The following is an 18,911-nucleotide window of genomic DNA, read 5'->3' on the forward strand; positions in this document are numbered from 1 at the left end:
CGCTATCAATTCAAAATTCTCTTACCAGAGACTACAACCAGTTCACCGACGTCCTCAAGGAAAAAAGGATCGTTCCCATATTGCTATTTTCACGGTCGGCTGCTTCCTCAAACAGACGTGAAACGGTTATTTAAAAAGAATTAGAAAAGAACGTAGAAACTTTAAACTGGCGCTCTCATCGCTACGGAACGTCGCGGAGCGGATTTCATCACGCTCTAGTATGCAGCAGGCGTGCATTTGCGCAATCGAACGCGGCTGGTGCAGGTGCAACTGGCAGCCGTGCCGCGCAGTCTGCCAGCCACGACTTTCAGTAGGGTCTCGCGTGTACCGAACCAGTTTCCAGCTTTTACGCGGCAACGACAACGATCACCGTGACTGTCATCGTCGTCGTCCACCTCCTCGTCATCCCTGTCGCTCGAAACGCGGCTCCACGTCCGCAATTATTGCTCCTGCACCTTGGCGAGGATGTAACATAGAAAACTAGAAACGTATTGGTACAAAGTGGAGCGAGAGGGGGCAAATGAGAAAGGCGGTAACTGCATAGAATGCCTTTTATAACGAACCACTCTGCTCGGTAATTAACTGTTCGCCAATTAATGAGTCCACGAAGTCTTCGTCTTGTTTCCGTGGTTATACACAGAGAGGGAAGAGGTGTGTGTGTGTGTGCGTGCGTGTATGTGGAATGAATATGATGGTCTCATTTTGCAGAAAAGATTTCTTCAAATGAATAAACGATTGTGAATATTTGTGGTTAATAAAGATGTAGTTTAGAGAGGTTTATTTTAGAGTTAAATGTTTAGTCTATCTACTAGATTATTTATTAAGTATATTAGAAACTTTTATAGTTATGGAATTTGAAGTTAGTCGAGACACTTAATACTTATACATGCAAACACAATATAATTCATTTTTAGTAGAAATTACATGACACGTAAAAAAATTGATACGCCCAAAAGATCAACAGTTTTAATGACGAGTTAACAGGTTAAATGGTCCTATGTGTTCGCTAAATCGCACACTTTGTATAAATTAAAGATTCTATTTGATATTTATATTATGCTATCTTTTGTATGAGATATTTAATAGTGAGACATTTAACAGTTCTACATTTTCTTGTGAAATTTGGAAAGAGAAATTTATTATAGCTTAACACAAGTTAAGATACGATAGATGATTAAGATAAGAGAGACGTTAAATAGTAAAGTTTCGAGATTATTCCTAGATTTTGTACTGGATATGGTTAAATCGATTTGAAGAAAAATATGTAGTCGCGGTTAAAACTGGTTCTCTTAATTGAATATAGGATGCCAACGGGCGTTACTTTATGGATATTGGAAAGTGAAATTGAAATTTTCTTCTAACTTAACAGTTAGTTAAATTAATTTTACGACCGTATTATCGCTTTGTATGTATTGGAGAAGTATCGAATACCTAGCTAGCTTCATTACCTTCCATTAATGTCACCATTTACAAATCTTAACCTTTATATTAATTTAATTATGTAGATTTTCAATTATTAATCCAAACATATCTACACAATATGTAAATCTTCCTACTTTCACTTGCGATTCATCTTGTAGCCAAACGATCTTAATTAACTCTTCTATCTATGAATTTCATCTTCAACCTATTTATATACAAACGTATCGTACGGACAAGTATTTTACATGACGTACACTATCAAATTGGAAACAGTTGGGAACAGTTGAATAAAAATCTTATAAAATTAATTTAGAAATGACTTGCAGTATGACACTGCGATATGTATACGTTGTTTAACAAAAGAAAAGATAGAAAAACACGCACGATAAGCAAAATTAAACAAAATAAAAAATTGTTTAAAAACATTGCTAGAAGAAGTTAGTAAAAGTTCTGTGATCACAATTTCATTATAGTAAATTTCGAGTCAATAATAAAATTAATAGGAGATTCGGTGGAGAATGTTTGGAACAAGCGGGAAGTAATTACAACAAGTGTTATATAGTAGAAACAAGCGAAAACGTCAGTGCTCGACTGAACCTCGCCTTTCCGCACCTGTCGCGCAAGAAAAGGACAACGGCGTCGCGTTCAGAAAACACCAAGAGCCCAGCATTGCTCTCTGAAATCCATCGAATTCCATCTGGCTGTGAAACGAGGTAAAGGAAAGCGCGGGGTTAAAGGTTCCCCAAGTGTGTGCGCGTCTCGGAGTCGACGATCTACTTCTGCGTTTCCAGGAGTCGAGCCCGGGCGAACCGTCAAATTACTTTCGAGGAACCAAACCCCGTAAAGTGGGACGCTATACGACGTCCACGAGTTCGATAACACAACCGTAAATCGAGCCTCAATCGTTTCCTGTTCGATCGGTAATTACCGCCAACCATCGATTCGCCCGACACGCGACGAATCGCCATTCTCTGGTTTCGATCAAAACGGACGATCTCGCTGGCCAACGTTTACAGGGATGAAACTCGAAGAAACGAAAGGCGCACTTTCTGACAGCGAAAGTCTCTGATTCGACTCCAGTATACTCGAACAAGCGCGTACACATGGCCTGGCATGCCTCGGAAAGTAGACGATTGTCTGATCAAATTTGAAAGGGGGTTTCTTTTCGTAATTTGTGAAAAAGGAGCAGGTTTCGCGTGAAAAAATGGGCTGACTCGATATCGTGACAGATTGGGACAAACTCGGAGTGATTGCAAGAAATTATAATTGCATCGGATATTGGTATTATTCGTGGATTTAGGATTTGTTTAGTTATTCAGATTCTTAGAATGAATTTTAGACTTGAATTTGGATAATAAATCTGCGATCTACTTTTATTTATACAGCATTTCTCCTGTGTTTTATAAATTTACATGACTAAGCATGAAATTGTGTTCTTATTATACTGTCCAAAATTAAATATTGTATGTACAAAGTTGTCATGTTTTGTGCTTATCTAACTGATCTTAATGTCTTCCATAATACAATGAGGAAAAGGTATAGTTCCATCTAAAAAATTCAAGATGATCCTACCTTCACTATGAAAGGAGAAAGTATATTTGAAATGTTTTTTATCGCTACTTTTCTCTGAACACAGATAAATCTTCAGGAATAATTTTGTTTTTCCTATCTAGACTGTCACCAGTGATTGAAAAATGGACACCCTTCACTTCCATCCAAATCCTGATTGACAAATATTTCAAGACCGAGCCCTCTTCCGCAACATCATGACACAAATATTAATTTCCAGATCCTTTCTCTTTTTTCATCGACGATGATCGAAACGATTCCCAGAAGGAATCGAGGCGAAATAACTGGACATCGCCTCTAACTTTCTCTCCGGGTCGAATCCTGGCGATCGGTTGCGCGCCTATTAATTTTGACAATCGAAAAGTCGGAGTCTCGACCTTGCACTCGTGGCCAAGGAAAGCCCTACTAGGTGAAAGCAAGCAGATGAGGCGTGGACACGTGGAAACGATCATCCACCGGAACCGTACGCCTTGCGAAAGCAAAAGTTGAAGCCCGTGCTATCGACGTCGTTCTCGTGAAACGTCTCGCGAAACGAGCGTTCCTTACGAAATGGCTGATTAGACGATAGACTCGTGGCGTGTAACGTTGTCCGCGTTTCAATGAAACGACGCGACGCGACGCGACGCACATGTTGTGAACAGTCTGAGGAAGCTACCTGTGGCGTCATGGTCGAAAGTAAAACGTCGTGTACTTAGCTAGGCACGTGTCTTTCGATGAGCGAAGATAAGAATATCGTATGAGAGATTTTAGTAAACTTTGTTTATTACGTACAGTGATGAATCTCGCAAGTTTAGAAGAAATTTGTGAATGTATTTAAAAAATTAGAGTTTTTATTTATTATGTTTATTTTATTTTATTTGTGATCTAGCATAATTCGAGTTATTTATGCTTGTATTTGGAAAGCTGACAAATTTTGCGTAAAATTTCTAAAAAGGATACTTCAAAATTTGAAGGCAGTATCGTGAAGTTACTACATTTTTATATAAATTTCAAAATTAGAAAATTAAATATTTAAATAATAGCAAGCATAAGGAGGCATGGCTCCAGAATTTCATGTTATTCGAAACATGATAAATAATCAATCACATGATAATATGGAATAATAGCTGATGTAAATGGAGCAAATGAATAATAGCATAAAACGTGATTAAAAGCTTCTATCCCATCGTGGAACATAATTTATCGCGAAATTTGCTTTCAAGTAATTTTTAAAGTCGCGTTTAATTAATGTTTCGTGATAAATATAACGTCAAGGTTGATTTTTGTCGATCCTGTAGCTAATAGCTGTTTGCGGATACCTTGAACATGTTCGTTCGTCCGTGAAAAGTTTGCTTTTCAATGAAAATTACGATCGACCGAATTTGCAGAGTAATCATGGCGAATGATAGTGGTGAATTCTCAGGGTCTAAAGTGGATCGATAGGCTACGTTCGAAAATCGGGTCAATGCAACGATAAAACGTGAATAGAATACTCGCCGTAATATCCAATTCCAATTTGAAACAAATATTTTGCGAAATAATATTGAAGCACTAAAAGCCAGCAACCAGTACGTAACTACTACTTACTTTATACTTAAATATAGCTAGTATAAACTGCATAAGATAACCTATCGGGCATAATAACATGAAATCTTCTTCTTAGAGTTTAATTTAGTTTCTAAGTATTAGTACATTTAGGTCATATAACTTATTTTTAAGGAATCTTATAACTTTTAATATACCTAACTAGTTATCAAGAATATCACTCGTCAATGTCTTTTTGTTAGCAATTTCTTCTTCACTCGTATACGATACAGCACAGGTTACCTTATCTTACGATCTTATATGTCACAAGAAGAAAGTCGAAATATACATAATTTATATCTGAAAATCTTAGAATTAAGAACTTTATTATAGATATAATCTGCCTTGAATGCATCTTAACCGTAATCTATGTCAGTGTTGTCGTCTTGTAAGAGTTATTGCTATAGGAAAAAAGCCTTTAGAATGAGAGCGAGAGATCCAATGTGAGTTCTCTCATTCCCCGTCTCATTGTACAAACGACGAAAATGATTTATGATAATACAAAAAGCTTACTTTATGCGCGAACAATATTTGAACATGTCTGATCCATACTATTATATAAATTGATATAATTTAATGTTATAAGATTTAAGCTCTTTCGTACAATAATTTAGTAATGAATCAAGTTCTAAATTTACATCGAATAACCCAAAAAACTGACACATAATTCGAAAATACACTTATGTAAGACTACATTTATTTTATTATCACGCTTATTACTCTTATGCAAGTCAAATTAATATTACTGGTTACTTGGCAAATTTCGCCAATTACATTAATTCAATTGTGCAAGAGGATCACAAGGCGACCATACTTATAAATAGTTACACATCTGATCTTCGACGTATGACTCAAAAATCATAACGGTTATGATTGATCCTCTTATACATACGTGTCACGTGTTGCAATTGTCAGCAAAAAATGGCAACGATATCGAATGATTTCGTATGCCACGACGGTTAATACCATAAATGTGCGAACGTGCTTTCTCTCCATCTAGGGAGGCATGTTCGAAAAATATTCCCTGGTACAGGCGCTTTTTTTCTCTCTCTTTCTCTCTCTTTCGCGCTTTGTGGTTGCACGGTGTCTGTACTTGTCGGTCGCTTTATACGAGACCTCGCGACATTTTCTATTTATTAAATACAGAGCGCGCATAACGCAGTGTCCACTCGCTTCCGGTGAGAGCACCGACACTTGTTGCAGCTGCACGCGTGTCTACGCACGTGTGAGCTCGCGCTAATAGCGGGTAAAATGCGCGCCCGTGCACCGTTTATGGGCATGAAAGTCCTCGATCTCCGTGATCTTCGGGCGCGTACGCCGACAACCGTTGAAGAAAGCTCTATTATTTATCTAGCTGATTTTTCGTAACAATAGAATCGTGGTTGTTTTATTATTTTAGCAAATTGTTTGTTTCAGCATTAAGTAGTTGGAAATACTGCGTATCATTCGGCTGAAAAATTTTCTAATGCAGGAAGCATGAAATATTCAAATTAATTTGGAACCTAGCTCTACGTTTCAATTCCTCTTTACTATACTAAGCTTAAAAAAATCTCAAAAAGTTCTATGCTAGTTATCAACGTTCTTAGTATATTATATAACCGCTCACTAAATTAAAAGTTTGAAATGTTGTTTAATAAAGATAGAAAATCAGAAGAGAAGGTGAAATTTCATTCCAAAATATATGATGATCTAATATTGTTTTACTGTACGAATTGCAAATGTTAGCAGACAAAAAATTGCCTGGAGGAGTCGGAAGAAAAATCGCACGATATAAAAACAATTTATGAGATGAAATCTCGGATAGACGGTTTCCATTGATCTATCGATTCGCACCGTCATGTTACGGAGATAGAGATTACGCGTATCGATACGTACATAAGGTATTCTCGCGTATGTTTGAATGAAAATAAAAAAGACAGAGGAAGAAAAAAAAAGAACAGCAATCACGATTATTCGCAATGAATTCAATCGGACTCTGCGCTGCTTTCTTTTGTACGATTGTTACGAGGGGCGCGTGAATGGATCCGAGTAATTTCTCTCTTGAGATCGCACGAATTGATCCTCGTGATCTTAATCGACCGGCCCCGGCGTATAATTGATTTAAGCTCACAACGAAACGCTTTTAACTCTGATTTGCGAGGCGAATGCTCGTAGTGCGTCGTCTCATTGTATAATTTTGGAACACTTCCTGCTTGAACGACGGAGGCTGAACAATAAAATTTCTTTAAGATTGATCTTTACGAGTTCCGTGACACCACGCGGACGATTCCCGCCCTCGACTCGCGTCAGTTTTGAATTTAACGAGGCATGTACATTTCGCGCCATATAGTTCGATTAAACGACGGGAATAAAAAGGTGTTCACGCGAGAAGTTAAAAACGTCAAACACTGCTGGCATTGGTCTCTCGATTCAATTTCCTCGATTATTCTTCCATTTCACTCTTCGCGATAATTGTACATATCACACGTGCGACTGCTTTTTATGAAAGTTTATGAACACGCTAGATTGGAGGTAATCGTGGTGTTAAACGAAATTGTTTTAGCAATGGTGATAAAATTGGTGAGAGTTATTTGGGGAAAACGCAAAGAATGATTACGAAATCGAGCGATTTGAATCCTCCCGTTGGGCATTAACTTTTATTTAGCAATGAATATTATTTTTGATAACACTATCAGTTACTGATAAGTACCTCGGTTTTTTCTTAATCTTAATGTCTTTTCGCTATCCTAACGAACCGGAAATCAATTACGAAAAATAAGATTTTACGAAACGATCCTAATGGAAAATTCGAATGCCACTCTCGTACGACCACCATAAGGACGTCGTTCCACCATGCCTGGCAGCACTTTCCACGATAATTAACTCTGGTCTTATCCTGGTCACGTGACGATCGTTAGTTGTTATTCCATTCGTATGTTCGTCCTCAGCAAATCGTAAGAATAGCACGAGACGGCCAAGAGCCTCGCATAACAATGACCATACACGATGGAAACGTGTCATAACTCGTTGAATTCCGATAGCTCGAGCCTGCAATTAGTCGACGGAGAAAGAGATTCGAGATAACGAAGTGTATTTCGATGTCGTCGCCACTTGGCGAAACACGGACGATGGAATGACGAAATGACATTTGTGACCCTGGAATTTTACTCGAAGCAAATTGGAAAATGTCGAAGATAGAATTAGTCGACACCGTTACTGCACTATCTTGAAGATTTATTCTATTTTGTGTAGGATTTAATCGACGTGAATGGAAAGTTGGTTCAAATACGATCGACGGTAAATGTATTAATTAAGGCTTAGAGTGTTGTTCGTATGGCTGGATACCGCTAGAAAATTAAATTTGTTTTTGTTAATGATTTTCAAGGGGACAGAATAAATCCTAAATCTTATTGAGCTCTACTAAAACGTTTCCTAACCTTCTAAGAATGAAAGCACGAAAATGATTTCTAAATTTCACTCAAGCGTACTATAATTTTCCACTTTATTTTAAAATAATTTTCTAATAAAATTAGTAGATACATAGAGTGCCTCGAAATTTTCGTAATTCGTAATTTCATGAGAAAGTTCATCGAATTTTAAATCACGTTTTAGAAATGATTCTTTCTTCGGTTCCTTTATATTTCATTTCACAGAATATGAATTTTAATATATATGAGGTGTATAATGAGGATCGCATGTCTACAAGATTCAACAGAAGATACAGCGTGGAAACTAAGGTACCTGAGTTCCTGTGGAGATCCTAAGATCCATCATCAAAAAGATAACAAAAAAAAATTCTATTGTGATGTGAACGTATCCTACTCACAAAATTCTACCTACTAAAAATTCAACAACCAGTTACTTCGACTAATATGCAAAGTAATGATTCGAAAAGTAACTCTTGCTTAAACGAATTTACTCTAGGTAATCTCAGATCAACGTCAAATATTGGACATTCCTGTGGCTCTTGTGGCTCTTGACATATCAAGAGATTACTCAGGTGACGTGTAATGTACGTCTTAGATGACGAATCCTTTCGGAAGCCGAGCGACAAAGCGACTTTCCCAAAAATTTGAGGAACGAATCAGCGTTCAAACAGATAATCTGGTCGCACTACGGAAGTTGAAGAAGGGACGTGATCCTTGAAAGGACCGCACCCGAGAAACCGTGGGATTCTAAGAAGCATTTAGGTGGAGGAACCCTTGTCGCGGCAAGCCCCGACTCCATCCTGATATTCCTGATCTAGACTGGTATTTCCGTTTATGGAGATCTTCTCCTTTCGGATAGCTAAAAGCTCAAAAGGGTCTACTTGAAAACGAGCAATGAGTTTCTTTCAAAAAATATTCAGAAACCAGGAACGACACGATAGAAAGAATACAATGCAAATGATATATCAGAAAATACAATCAAACTGACTTTTGCTTGTAACTTTCCTTTTAATTTATTCGAGACCCTTAAAGAGAGTTGTGTGTTTTATTTATTTTATATTTTTGAGAAAGGTTTAATTCCTTCAGTTAAGGGATATACAAAAAATATTGTCCTTTTAAAATTATAAATTATTAGAGACTACTTACGCTTTTGCTGTGACTAGTGCTGTGCGTGTGATGCGTGTCGATTTTCATATTGGCACACCGATTAAGTGCGTGCAATCGTCGAAATAGACTTTGTAGGGAATCAGCCTCGAGGAAGGGATGGTCCTTGGCTACGCCAGAAACGTCTATTGGGAACTGGTAATCTGGAACAAACAGGAAACAAGCGTTTCATTTATCTGCACCACTTAACCAGTCGGCATCAAGATTTTAAAAATTTACTTATTAAAAATGGAACTCTTCTTTTACCAACTGCAAAGTTACACATTTCGTTCTGTTATTTTCTCTTTTAGAAAGAGAAGAAAACACTTGAGTTTTAAATGGAAAAGAAAATGTTATAGTGTCAAAACATATCTTCAGAATATTATTAAAAAATGAAACTTATCCTGAACCCTAACAATAATGTATATTTTAATTAATTTGAAAATGGTAAAATATACAATATCAAAATTCTAAAAAGAAAAAAGAATATTGTATCGAAATCGAGCAAGAAATGTTTTCAAAACGTCATAAAGAACAAAATGTTCTTCGAGCCCTTTAACAAAATAACACACTTCACCAAAACCCGTTTATCAACTAACAATCCTGTACCGATCATTCTTCGTGTACGAAGTCTAATTGAAATAATGGCTAGTAAAATCAATTAAAACAGGGCGCGTGCGTTCCTACCGTTCTTCGTTTCTAATTGAATTTAAACGAGCGCTACCGCGCCCGGAAAAATAGAGGAGCAGGGATGCCAAGGCACCGACAATGGCTGTGGCCAGGATTTTATGGGCCCATCGAGTTTACGAGGAGATTAATGCCTGCGGGCTAAGTGGACACTGACCAAGCCCATTCAAGATCTTCGTTTGTGCAAGTTCATGCATTTACGTGCTTGAAAGTCGATCGTCCTCTTCCCGTATCAACGACACCACCATGATACATGAATTTCGATTATTTGATTAATGAACTCCATGTAAATTCTATACCGCAGGGGACACGTCTGTCCAACTTCCTACTCGGTTTAGAACCTAATTTGCTTCTAATGACGCGATTGTATCGTTCGATGATGCTCGAGATAATTATTGATGCTCGAGATAGTTATTGTTACAAAAACTTAAAATTGCAAAATGGGTGTGTTTTCTTATTAAGGTATAGAGCGTCTTACAAAGGTGCTTTGAAAAAAATACATATTCGAATTACTGCGATTATTAAGTATTACAAATATCGCTTTATCTATATTTCTTTATTTTCAAAAATCTTTTCAATATTACTACTAATATCTTTAATATTATTTACGTTGTTTTGCATATATGAAAGACTAATTTGTTTGCAAAGAGTTAATAACAGCCTTTGGTATAATTTTTATAATTCCCCTATATTCTACAAAAAAAAAGATGAATTTTTCTATTTCAAAACGATATTCAATTGCAGAGGAAATTTACAGTCTACAAAGAGGTATGTTTCCAAAAATGAAAAAACTAATTCTTCAAAGAAAACCTAGCGATCGCTATACAACTACGGGTTTTCAGTTAGCGCGTAAACGAAACAATCGCGATGTCTGATGTGGGTAAGGATTCGAGGAAACGTAAGATATATGGGTACCCGCAAAGGTGGAGAGGATCGCCTTAAAGAATCGCAGACTGGCAGAAACGAGGGGGAAAAAGGACACAAAGGGGACTTTCGTGGAATTCTTTTTTCGCGGAGTTGACTCGCGAAACATCAATACGTTTCGCCAGACCGTTATTTTATCCCTTATCGGCTTTCACTTGAAAATTTCGTGCAGTTCCGCAGATGACATTATTCTTGGCCGTTTTCGTCGCGGTCATCCGTCTCTGTCTCCTTTTGTTCACAAAACACCCTGTTGCAAAACACCATGAATACGTGATCGTGGATGCCCCGTTGAAACCTCGGATGGCCTCCATCGCGGCTTGCGCAATGTCGACCCAGATCTCTTGAACCAGATCTCAGATCTATGATCTCAGAACGAGGGACCACGGATTGATCGAGACGATCTATTAACGTCCGCGGTAACGTTCATTCGATCGTAACAAACCGTTTTTTCTTTCGTTTTTTTCTCTGTGCGTATTTTTCTACGAAATAAGAAGAATTACCTTTCGTCGAAGGAAATTTTTTCTTGAGGCACGAACAGTTCGAAGTTACGAAACCGAAACTGTCGATACGGAGAAGAGACGTGCCGGTACGCTATGAGATTTCATACGAGTGAAAAATGACTGATCCAGGTAGTAGAAAGATTTAAATGAATTTGCTACTTCTGACTGGGAACACAGTGTGAAGGATTCTAAGAAATATGAAAAATGGACGGTATGTCGGATTCGGAATCTTGTTGGTAAATTAAACGCGAGAGATTTCGAGAAATAACAAGGAGAAATCTGAGAAACTTTTTCTTCTACCATCTACTGTTTATCATTTTCGTGTTGTATTTTGTACTTTCCAATTCTAACTATTTACTTTCTCATAAGTTCGGTATCTATTCAGTCAGATTACATTTGCATAAAAATAGAAAATGTTTAAAAGTATTATTATCGAATTATTTATATCGTTAATTTTAAGAGATCACGCGTATAAGGAAGGAAGGTTCGCAAGATACGTCGTTATTTAAACGAACACCTGGATCTGTAATTATGTTTGGGTCGGCAATCAAAACATTAACTTCATTATTTGAAATTTAATAGAGTCCACTCTATCGTGTTTTACTATTCTGTCCTGTTCGCTTCATTTTATTACAATTATGACGTTGCATGGCGTAACGGGACTTTCTCTATAAAAGTCCGATGCTTCTAATAATAACGGACGCGCTTCGTGTACAGCGATTCCCTTTCGTGATTTAACGTTCCCCGCGATAATCAGGAAATTAAACTACGCCACGTGACGTAAACGAATTTACATATGCCCTGAAACCACTTTCGATGAACTCATTAATATGAAAACCCTTCTCGAGTTTAGTATCCACTTTCTCTGTGATAAATGATTCAACAGTTGGAACACCCTCTCAAACAGGAAAATATGATACGAAAGTGTTTTAATAAAAGGTATTACATAGGAATATTTCGTATTAGTTATTTTTCGAGATAAGTAACTATTTTGAACAGTATTAGATTTTGCAGAGAATTGTCACAGTTTTTTTATGGTTTTGTTGCACATTATAATGCGTTTTATTCCACGGTATAAGTGTTTTCTATGTCTAGTTGGTTACTACAGTTTTCTTGTTTCGTATTACCTATTTATTAAATTACGCAAAAAGATGATGATCTATAGATGAGATTTGATGGATGAAGCAAAACCTCTTATCCTAAATGTCCAAGTTTCTTTCGTGCGATAAATGCAATTCACGTAGTTTTACATGCAAAGCAGAACGGATCTTTACTACATTTAATATCTTCTACATTCAACTAACTCAAATAATGTACATCATCTCAAATCTAAATAAGTGAATCCATTCATAAATGACATTAGAGATAAAAAATGAGAATAAATAATCAGAAATTCAATCTACCTTCTCTAAATCTCGAATTCAGCACACTTTAAAAAGAACGTCCATTGCTTAAATCTCGATGCTAAACAAAATTTCTAAAACACTCACATCGTTATAACCCTAAAAAACCAACTCTCAAGAGAGAAAGAGGAGAAAAAAAGACTTTCAGTAGCCACTTTCTAATGAATAAATCAATCGATCTGGCCGTTAATAATTTACAACGATTCAAGTTCCTAACGATTCGCGTACGAAAGAAAACGAGACTGGCGCGGCTCGTGCAGTTTCGCGGCGATTTTATATTTAATGAACACGTCGGCTCATTATCTGTGTTTCACGTGTGTCTACTTTTTCATCTGGCAGAGGTCTACGCTCTCGTAGTACATCGATACACAGACGATATTCCATTAAACCGGGACAAACGAGGCGCATCGCGGCGTCGTGATTATAACAAAATCGCGTTGCCCGATAACTCTTGCTTCACGATCGATAGATTAACGTTAACGATTGGCCGATTACGCTCTCGCTTCCTGGATGTACTAATTGCCGAGCGTTCCGCGAGGAAATCTTCGTTGCCAGCTGCGCCGTCCATCTCTGCTTCGCCTAACGTATTAATTAGCATCCGTGGGGACTGGATTTCACTCACTCGCCATCGTTATTAGCGTAATCAATAAATATTAACGGGACGAAGAGGATAATTGGAGTTAACAATTTTAGATAATCACCACGAGTTTAAATAAACGTGTATCTCTGCCTCGTTTTCTCTCGATCGCGAAGACCATTGTCTTTTGGTTGAAAGGATTCTGCGAGGAAGAGAATATCAACGTAGATGAAATCAAGTTGATAAGGTGTATCGAAGTGCATTCTTGTTCTTGCTCGAAATTGGAGGGATCCGAACGAAGAGAATTTACGATTTAAGTTAGTGGTCTCGGTACTTTACATGGAATTTTAGTTGAATATTAATATTTTTCTTCGATAAGGCGCAGAACGTTCGTTCATAGATGCAAAATATGCGCTGACAACGCAGGGCTATTTTATGGAACATCGATAGGTATAAAGAGTTTTGTTAGTTTCGCGAAGTTTATGTTTTGTGTATGAATTATATCGTAAATAGTTTTAAGTAGTGGTAATGTTCTTGAGATATTTCAACTCCATCGAACTCATGCGAATCCCCTGTGTATATAAAACGAAGTAAGTGCGTTTCGTAATAGCGATTATAGGAATGAAGTAAGCATCCTATTGACCGTGAGTTTGATTTCACTGATTGGATCGCAAATGCAAGTGAATGTAATGCTCGCATCAACGTGAACATTGCCGTAAAAATTCTTTTTTTTTTTTTCTTTCCAAGCGTAAAACATTCTCTCGAGTCGAATTAAAGGCATCTGAACATAAAACGGCGATTTGCCAGGTGTGACAAACGTATCGCGTGTCTGCAAAGCCGATACCTCGAAAACACGCATCATCGTGATTTCCTGTTACTTTACGCAACGAAATGCTTCTCGTGATAATCATCGTACGAGCATCGATCACTTCGTAATGCGAATTTTTTTAGTTGATCGCGTCACTATATTATAAACGTGGTATTCCTGGAACGAGGCCCGCTTCTCTAAAAGGAAAAGAAATCGACTAGCATCGATTTCGTCGAGAATTCTATTCGCCCAACCACCACCAGATCCCTCAACTGGAATCAATGAATACGATATACGGAGCGACCATAAATGTGAATATGACGTCAATGCTGTCCACGCGTATTTTTCTCTTCGTTTGATCGTATCGTGAATCATTGATCGGTCGGTAAATCGACGCTATTGAAAGATCGTAACGTTAGTAACTTAATTAACTATCGATCCTCTTAGTGTACACGTGCGACCAAAGAAGTGGGTCAACGAGATTGTACCGTGGGGATGATCAATATAAATCTTCTGTAACTGAAGTTGGATTTATCACGGGAACTGCGCAGCCTCTATACCGTCATGTCATTCCGTGCGTGTCCCCCGATCTCTAGATCTCGTGATCTCTTGATCCTTGTACCCGACCATTTATCGGTGCGCAACCGGCCAAGTGATCTATGGAGAAGTCCATAGGATGCACGGAAACGCGTCGTTTTCGAAAAGTTTCTGTTAATCTGTTTCTTTCTATTAAGCTAAACGTTTCTTATTAAACTTTTAGGCAAGAAATTACGATCTAAATCTTGTAAGACAATTAAATACTATAAATAATATAATAACACTAAATAATATAAGTTTTACAATTTAAAATTTTGTAAATATTATAGAAATACACAAATAAAATTCGACGTAGTGAATTTTTGTATAGAATCCGTAAAATTTTTATTTGATCGCATTCATTCTTTTCGTATTAGTAACGTCGATTAGCTTTTTAGTGTTCGAAACAGGTTCGCGAGGAATTTGAAATAACTGTGACGTGCTTGGAAGAATAAGAAGTTGGCGTTTGTGCACGGTTTGATAGATTACAGTTTGCAAATATATTCGAGAGCACGTACGATTATGCTAAATATAATGGTAGAGTACTTCAGACTCTAGGAAGAATAAAAAGTAGTACAGCTAAAGATAGAAATGTGGTCGATAAAAACTGTCTGTTAGACACGCAATACTTGTTCTCTATTTCTGTATGCTAACCTTCTGCACGGAAAAGAAATTCTGTTACAGAGCGATGAAAGTTTAGCACTCCATATATTACATTCAGAGGTATTACACAGAGATATTACATAGCTTAAAACAAACAAAAAAGTAACTTCATACGCGTGTTAAATAATACCGAAAAAAAATTGTAAGTGGTATTGAACATGTGATCAAACAGAAAGTATCGAAATCGAAGCTCTTTAATAAACAGAATCTGATACATCCCCATCTTTGAAATCTTGTAACTTGATTCTTTCACAAACCACCATTTCGTGGTGTCTGTTTGCTCTGGCTTGTATGCAACATCCAAAATATTGTATCACATATATATTACATATTATGAATTCCATTGAAACCAAAACTGGTGTAAATACGATCTCACTTATCTATCGTTTCGTAACTTGATTCCTACGCAGGAAATTCATTCAGGGTAGCGTTTTAATGAATGAATTCTTGGATAAGATAAAACTAAAATAAAATACTGAAAAATTACAAAATTAATAAAGATGTTGGAACTTTTAGTTATAAATTAATGGTTAATAAAGCATTTGTTTGAAAAAGTTGAAAGTTATGTAAATTGTACCAATTAATACACCAAAATATGACAATATTTTTCTTGAGATTAGCGCTTTTTCTACTTAAACTTCTTACATGTTTCGATACCCTACAACTTTTGATTAACATCAAGTTACAAGTTAAAGAGAGTTCGGCAACAGATCACTGGACTCAATATGACTTCTTTTTTCACGCGTAGCTTTTAACCGCACGAAGTACAAGTCCAGTTAGTTCACCAACAGCACTTTTCTACTCTGTTCTATCTCAAATGGAATTCCTCGTCCATCTACCGCATCTAACATTATCAAAGCCGCAGCTGCTTCACCAATATTTTGCTCGGAAAACGAAAAGCACAGGAACATCGATGTAACCATCCTAACCTATCGAATCTCTATGTATATCCGCCGTTTGTATCGGTATCGTATTTATATCACGGCTTGTGCCGGCCGACTGGAGTTCAACTGGGTCAATTAGCTACTATTCATAGTGCGCTCCGATCGTGAGAGGCCGGTTGAGTTACGATCCGACCGGTATACGTGCGCTAATACGCGGCCGAAGGAACGAACGTGGCGGCGGGTCGTCTCCCTCTTGAAACGCGTTTGTTTTGCCGCGTTGCACACATAGCACTGTGGAACCGGTGCAACAAGAACCGTGGCCGAAGAGAAAGAGAAGAGAGCCAGCACGTCAAAGAGAAGCGTGGATCGGATTTTCTCACGCGATCTCCCCAACACGATCCTCCCAAGAGCGCGTCGATCGGTTTCGCTCGCCGATTTGACCGAGCCGCAGGCTCGCCTCTCTCGTGGAATTATCATGTTTCGAACGGATATCGCGATGCCGTGAGCCGTGGCTTCCAGTTGCATCGAGCGAAATGGTTCCCCTGTTTCGACGCCTCCGGTTTGATGTTTCAGGCAAACGCCGGTAGCTACACGCTCTGTCGTTAACCTTAGAACCGTACGCCGTTTGAACCGTAACGCCAACTTGTACGCCAGCCCTGATTTACGAGCGGCTCACTTGCTTTTAGCCGACGATTGTGAGTGCTTGGAAATCGCGGATATTTTTGTGGAGGCATGTGTTATTTGAATCTTTCGTCATTTTGGTGAGGTGAAGGGGAATTTTTGGATTATTTGAAGGGTTATTTGATTCAAGAGCCATATTCTTTAGTTCCATAAATTGAAATCTAGAGAAAAGGTTTGATGTTACGAACACCAAATTTACCTTTGAATTTGCTATTATTTATGTCATTATGTTACAATAAATGAGAAGCGAGTCATTTGTCTCTTGGAATTTGAGTATTAATCGTGTACTGGTCAATGATTCACTTCAACACTGAAAAATACAGCTGCCTCTTTATTGCAGTGGCAATCTATGAATTGTATTTTTGTGGTTTTCTTCATATACATTATCCGGAATTCGGAGTATTTCAGAATATATATATATTTCAGAATATTCTGACTTTTCCTCAATAATTTCCTTGAAATCACATGTATTTTCGTAACCTCAAAAGATATATCGAAGTTTTTATAATAATAAATACACCATGTTATGAAAAACAGCAAGGGACTGATTTATACCACTATGATTCTCAATCTCTACCCCTTAATAGAAAAACAACTTTTTAACAAACTATTATGGCAGGAGGAATAATTCCAAAGTTAATAAACAGCAAAGATATTAGATCTTAGATCAAAACCCTCGTGTCAAATGTTGGATCGAACCACGCTCCTGAGGTACCGTAACTTATTACTTATAAACCCTGAAACGTTCATAATCAAACGAATCTTTATGCGGAAATCAATTTGTTGGTTGGAGTTTTCTTTAATTGCTACCCGAGTATTCTGAATTCCACTGGTCTCATATATCAAATCAAAAGTAGCGGGCACAGCAAGCGTAAAATATTCCGCCAATGAATATATCAAGAGAGAGAGGAAGAAACCTGTCTCGATAAGAAATAACGATAAGCAATCACGCCGAAGGCGGAGACGACCAAGCTTCTCTTCAGGAATCGTAACATTGCTAAAATCGCTGTCGCTGTTGCTGCTGCTCTCTGCTCCACTGTCGATCGTCTAAAAATAGTTGGCAAGTTTCGTAACTTTTTACCACGGCATCTCATCGAGAGCCGTGCAAAACATTGCTGCGGTTAAGGGTACCAGCCTTTTATTTAGAAACTTGCACCATTCTTTCCTCTGCATTTGGCATCTGGGTTGTTGCAACACACTGCTCAGTGCGCATGCTGCGTGTGTCTTGTCCAGCTGCGCTACATGGCAAACGTGTTTCTCGGTAGCAGCGGGTCTGACCATTTATTTACATACTGATTGCTCTTGAAAATCGAGCGCCTGAAGAATCTTGAAGCATCAAGGAAAAAGGAGGGAAGATGAGTTCGAGGTACGCGTTCGATAATCCGATAAACGAACTTGTTACAGTCGAAGGTGTCACATGGCGGAAAGAAATTGTGGCTACTTCCTGATTATAAGCTTTTAAGTCACCGCCGAGCAATATCAAGTTGACATTATCTGGCAATAATTTCGTTTGATGTTTCCCATCAATATCCAATATCCAATAACATTCAGTGGAACTAGCTTAATATTGCCGCTCTATATCGAACTGACCTTCACACTTGTATTATTTATTATCTTATCATCATTATTATTATTCTAATCTTTCCAGTTTTAACATATTGCGTTGCAAATTAATTTTCCAACATAAATACATTATTGGAAAATATTAATAATTAATACGTTAGGAAATATGAAATTACAATAGAATCTTGACTAGCCAAATTAATCATGACACATGCTATTCGAGTAACCGAATAACTCTGTTTCTGTATAAGAAACAATTTCCTAACAATTTCTTCCAATTCCTATTTTAATCGTTCTTGCAAGAGATCATCTCCAATTTTTCCGTTAATCGAACTTCTATTGCATATTCAAATTATAAACATCTTCAAAACAGATACAGGAACCGCTTAGGATAAAATATCGAATGCCACTCGAAATGCAGAGGAATCAAATCCACAAGCACAGTTTCATTTGATTGAACGAGCCCAAGGATAGTGTATCGGTTCATCAACTGTATCCAAACACCGGTTGTACAGGCATCGCACACCTTTTAATCGAGGCG

At 37.6% G+C, this 18,911-nt stretch overlaps 1 protein-coding gene across 2 annotated transcripts in view; it reads right to left on the reverse strand.

Annotated features, from left to right (window-relative positions):
- Nucleotides 1-18,911, reverse strand: part of LOC126869345 (rho GTPase-activating protein 7) — a 349,000-nt gene that overhangs the window by 22,549 nt on the left and 307,540 nt on the right. For both annotated transcript variants that reach the window (XM_050625732.1, XM_050625733.1), the window contains one exon: nucleotides 9,108-9,268. In XM_050625732.1, the coding sequence (XP_050481689.1) occupies nucleotides 9,108-9,268 (161 nt within the window). The remainder of the gene's footprint in view (nucleotides 1-9,107; nucleotides 9,269-18,911) is intronic.

Source organism: Bombus huntii, chromosome 9 (assembly GCF_024542735.1).
Source record: "Bombus huntii isolate Logan2020A chromosome 9, iyBomHunt1.1, whole genome shotgun sequence".
NCBI lineage: Eukaryota > Metazoa > Arthropoda > Insecta > Hymenoptera > Apidae > Bombus > Bombus huntii.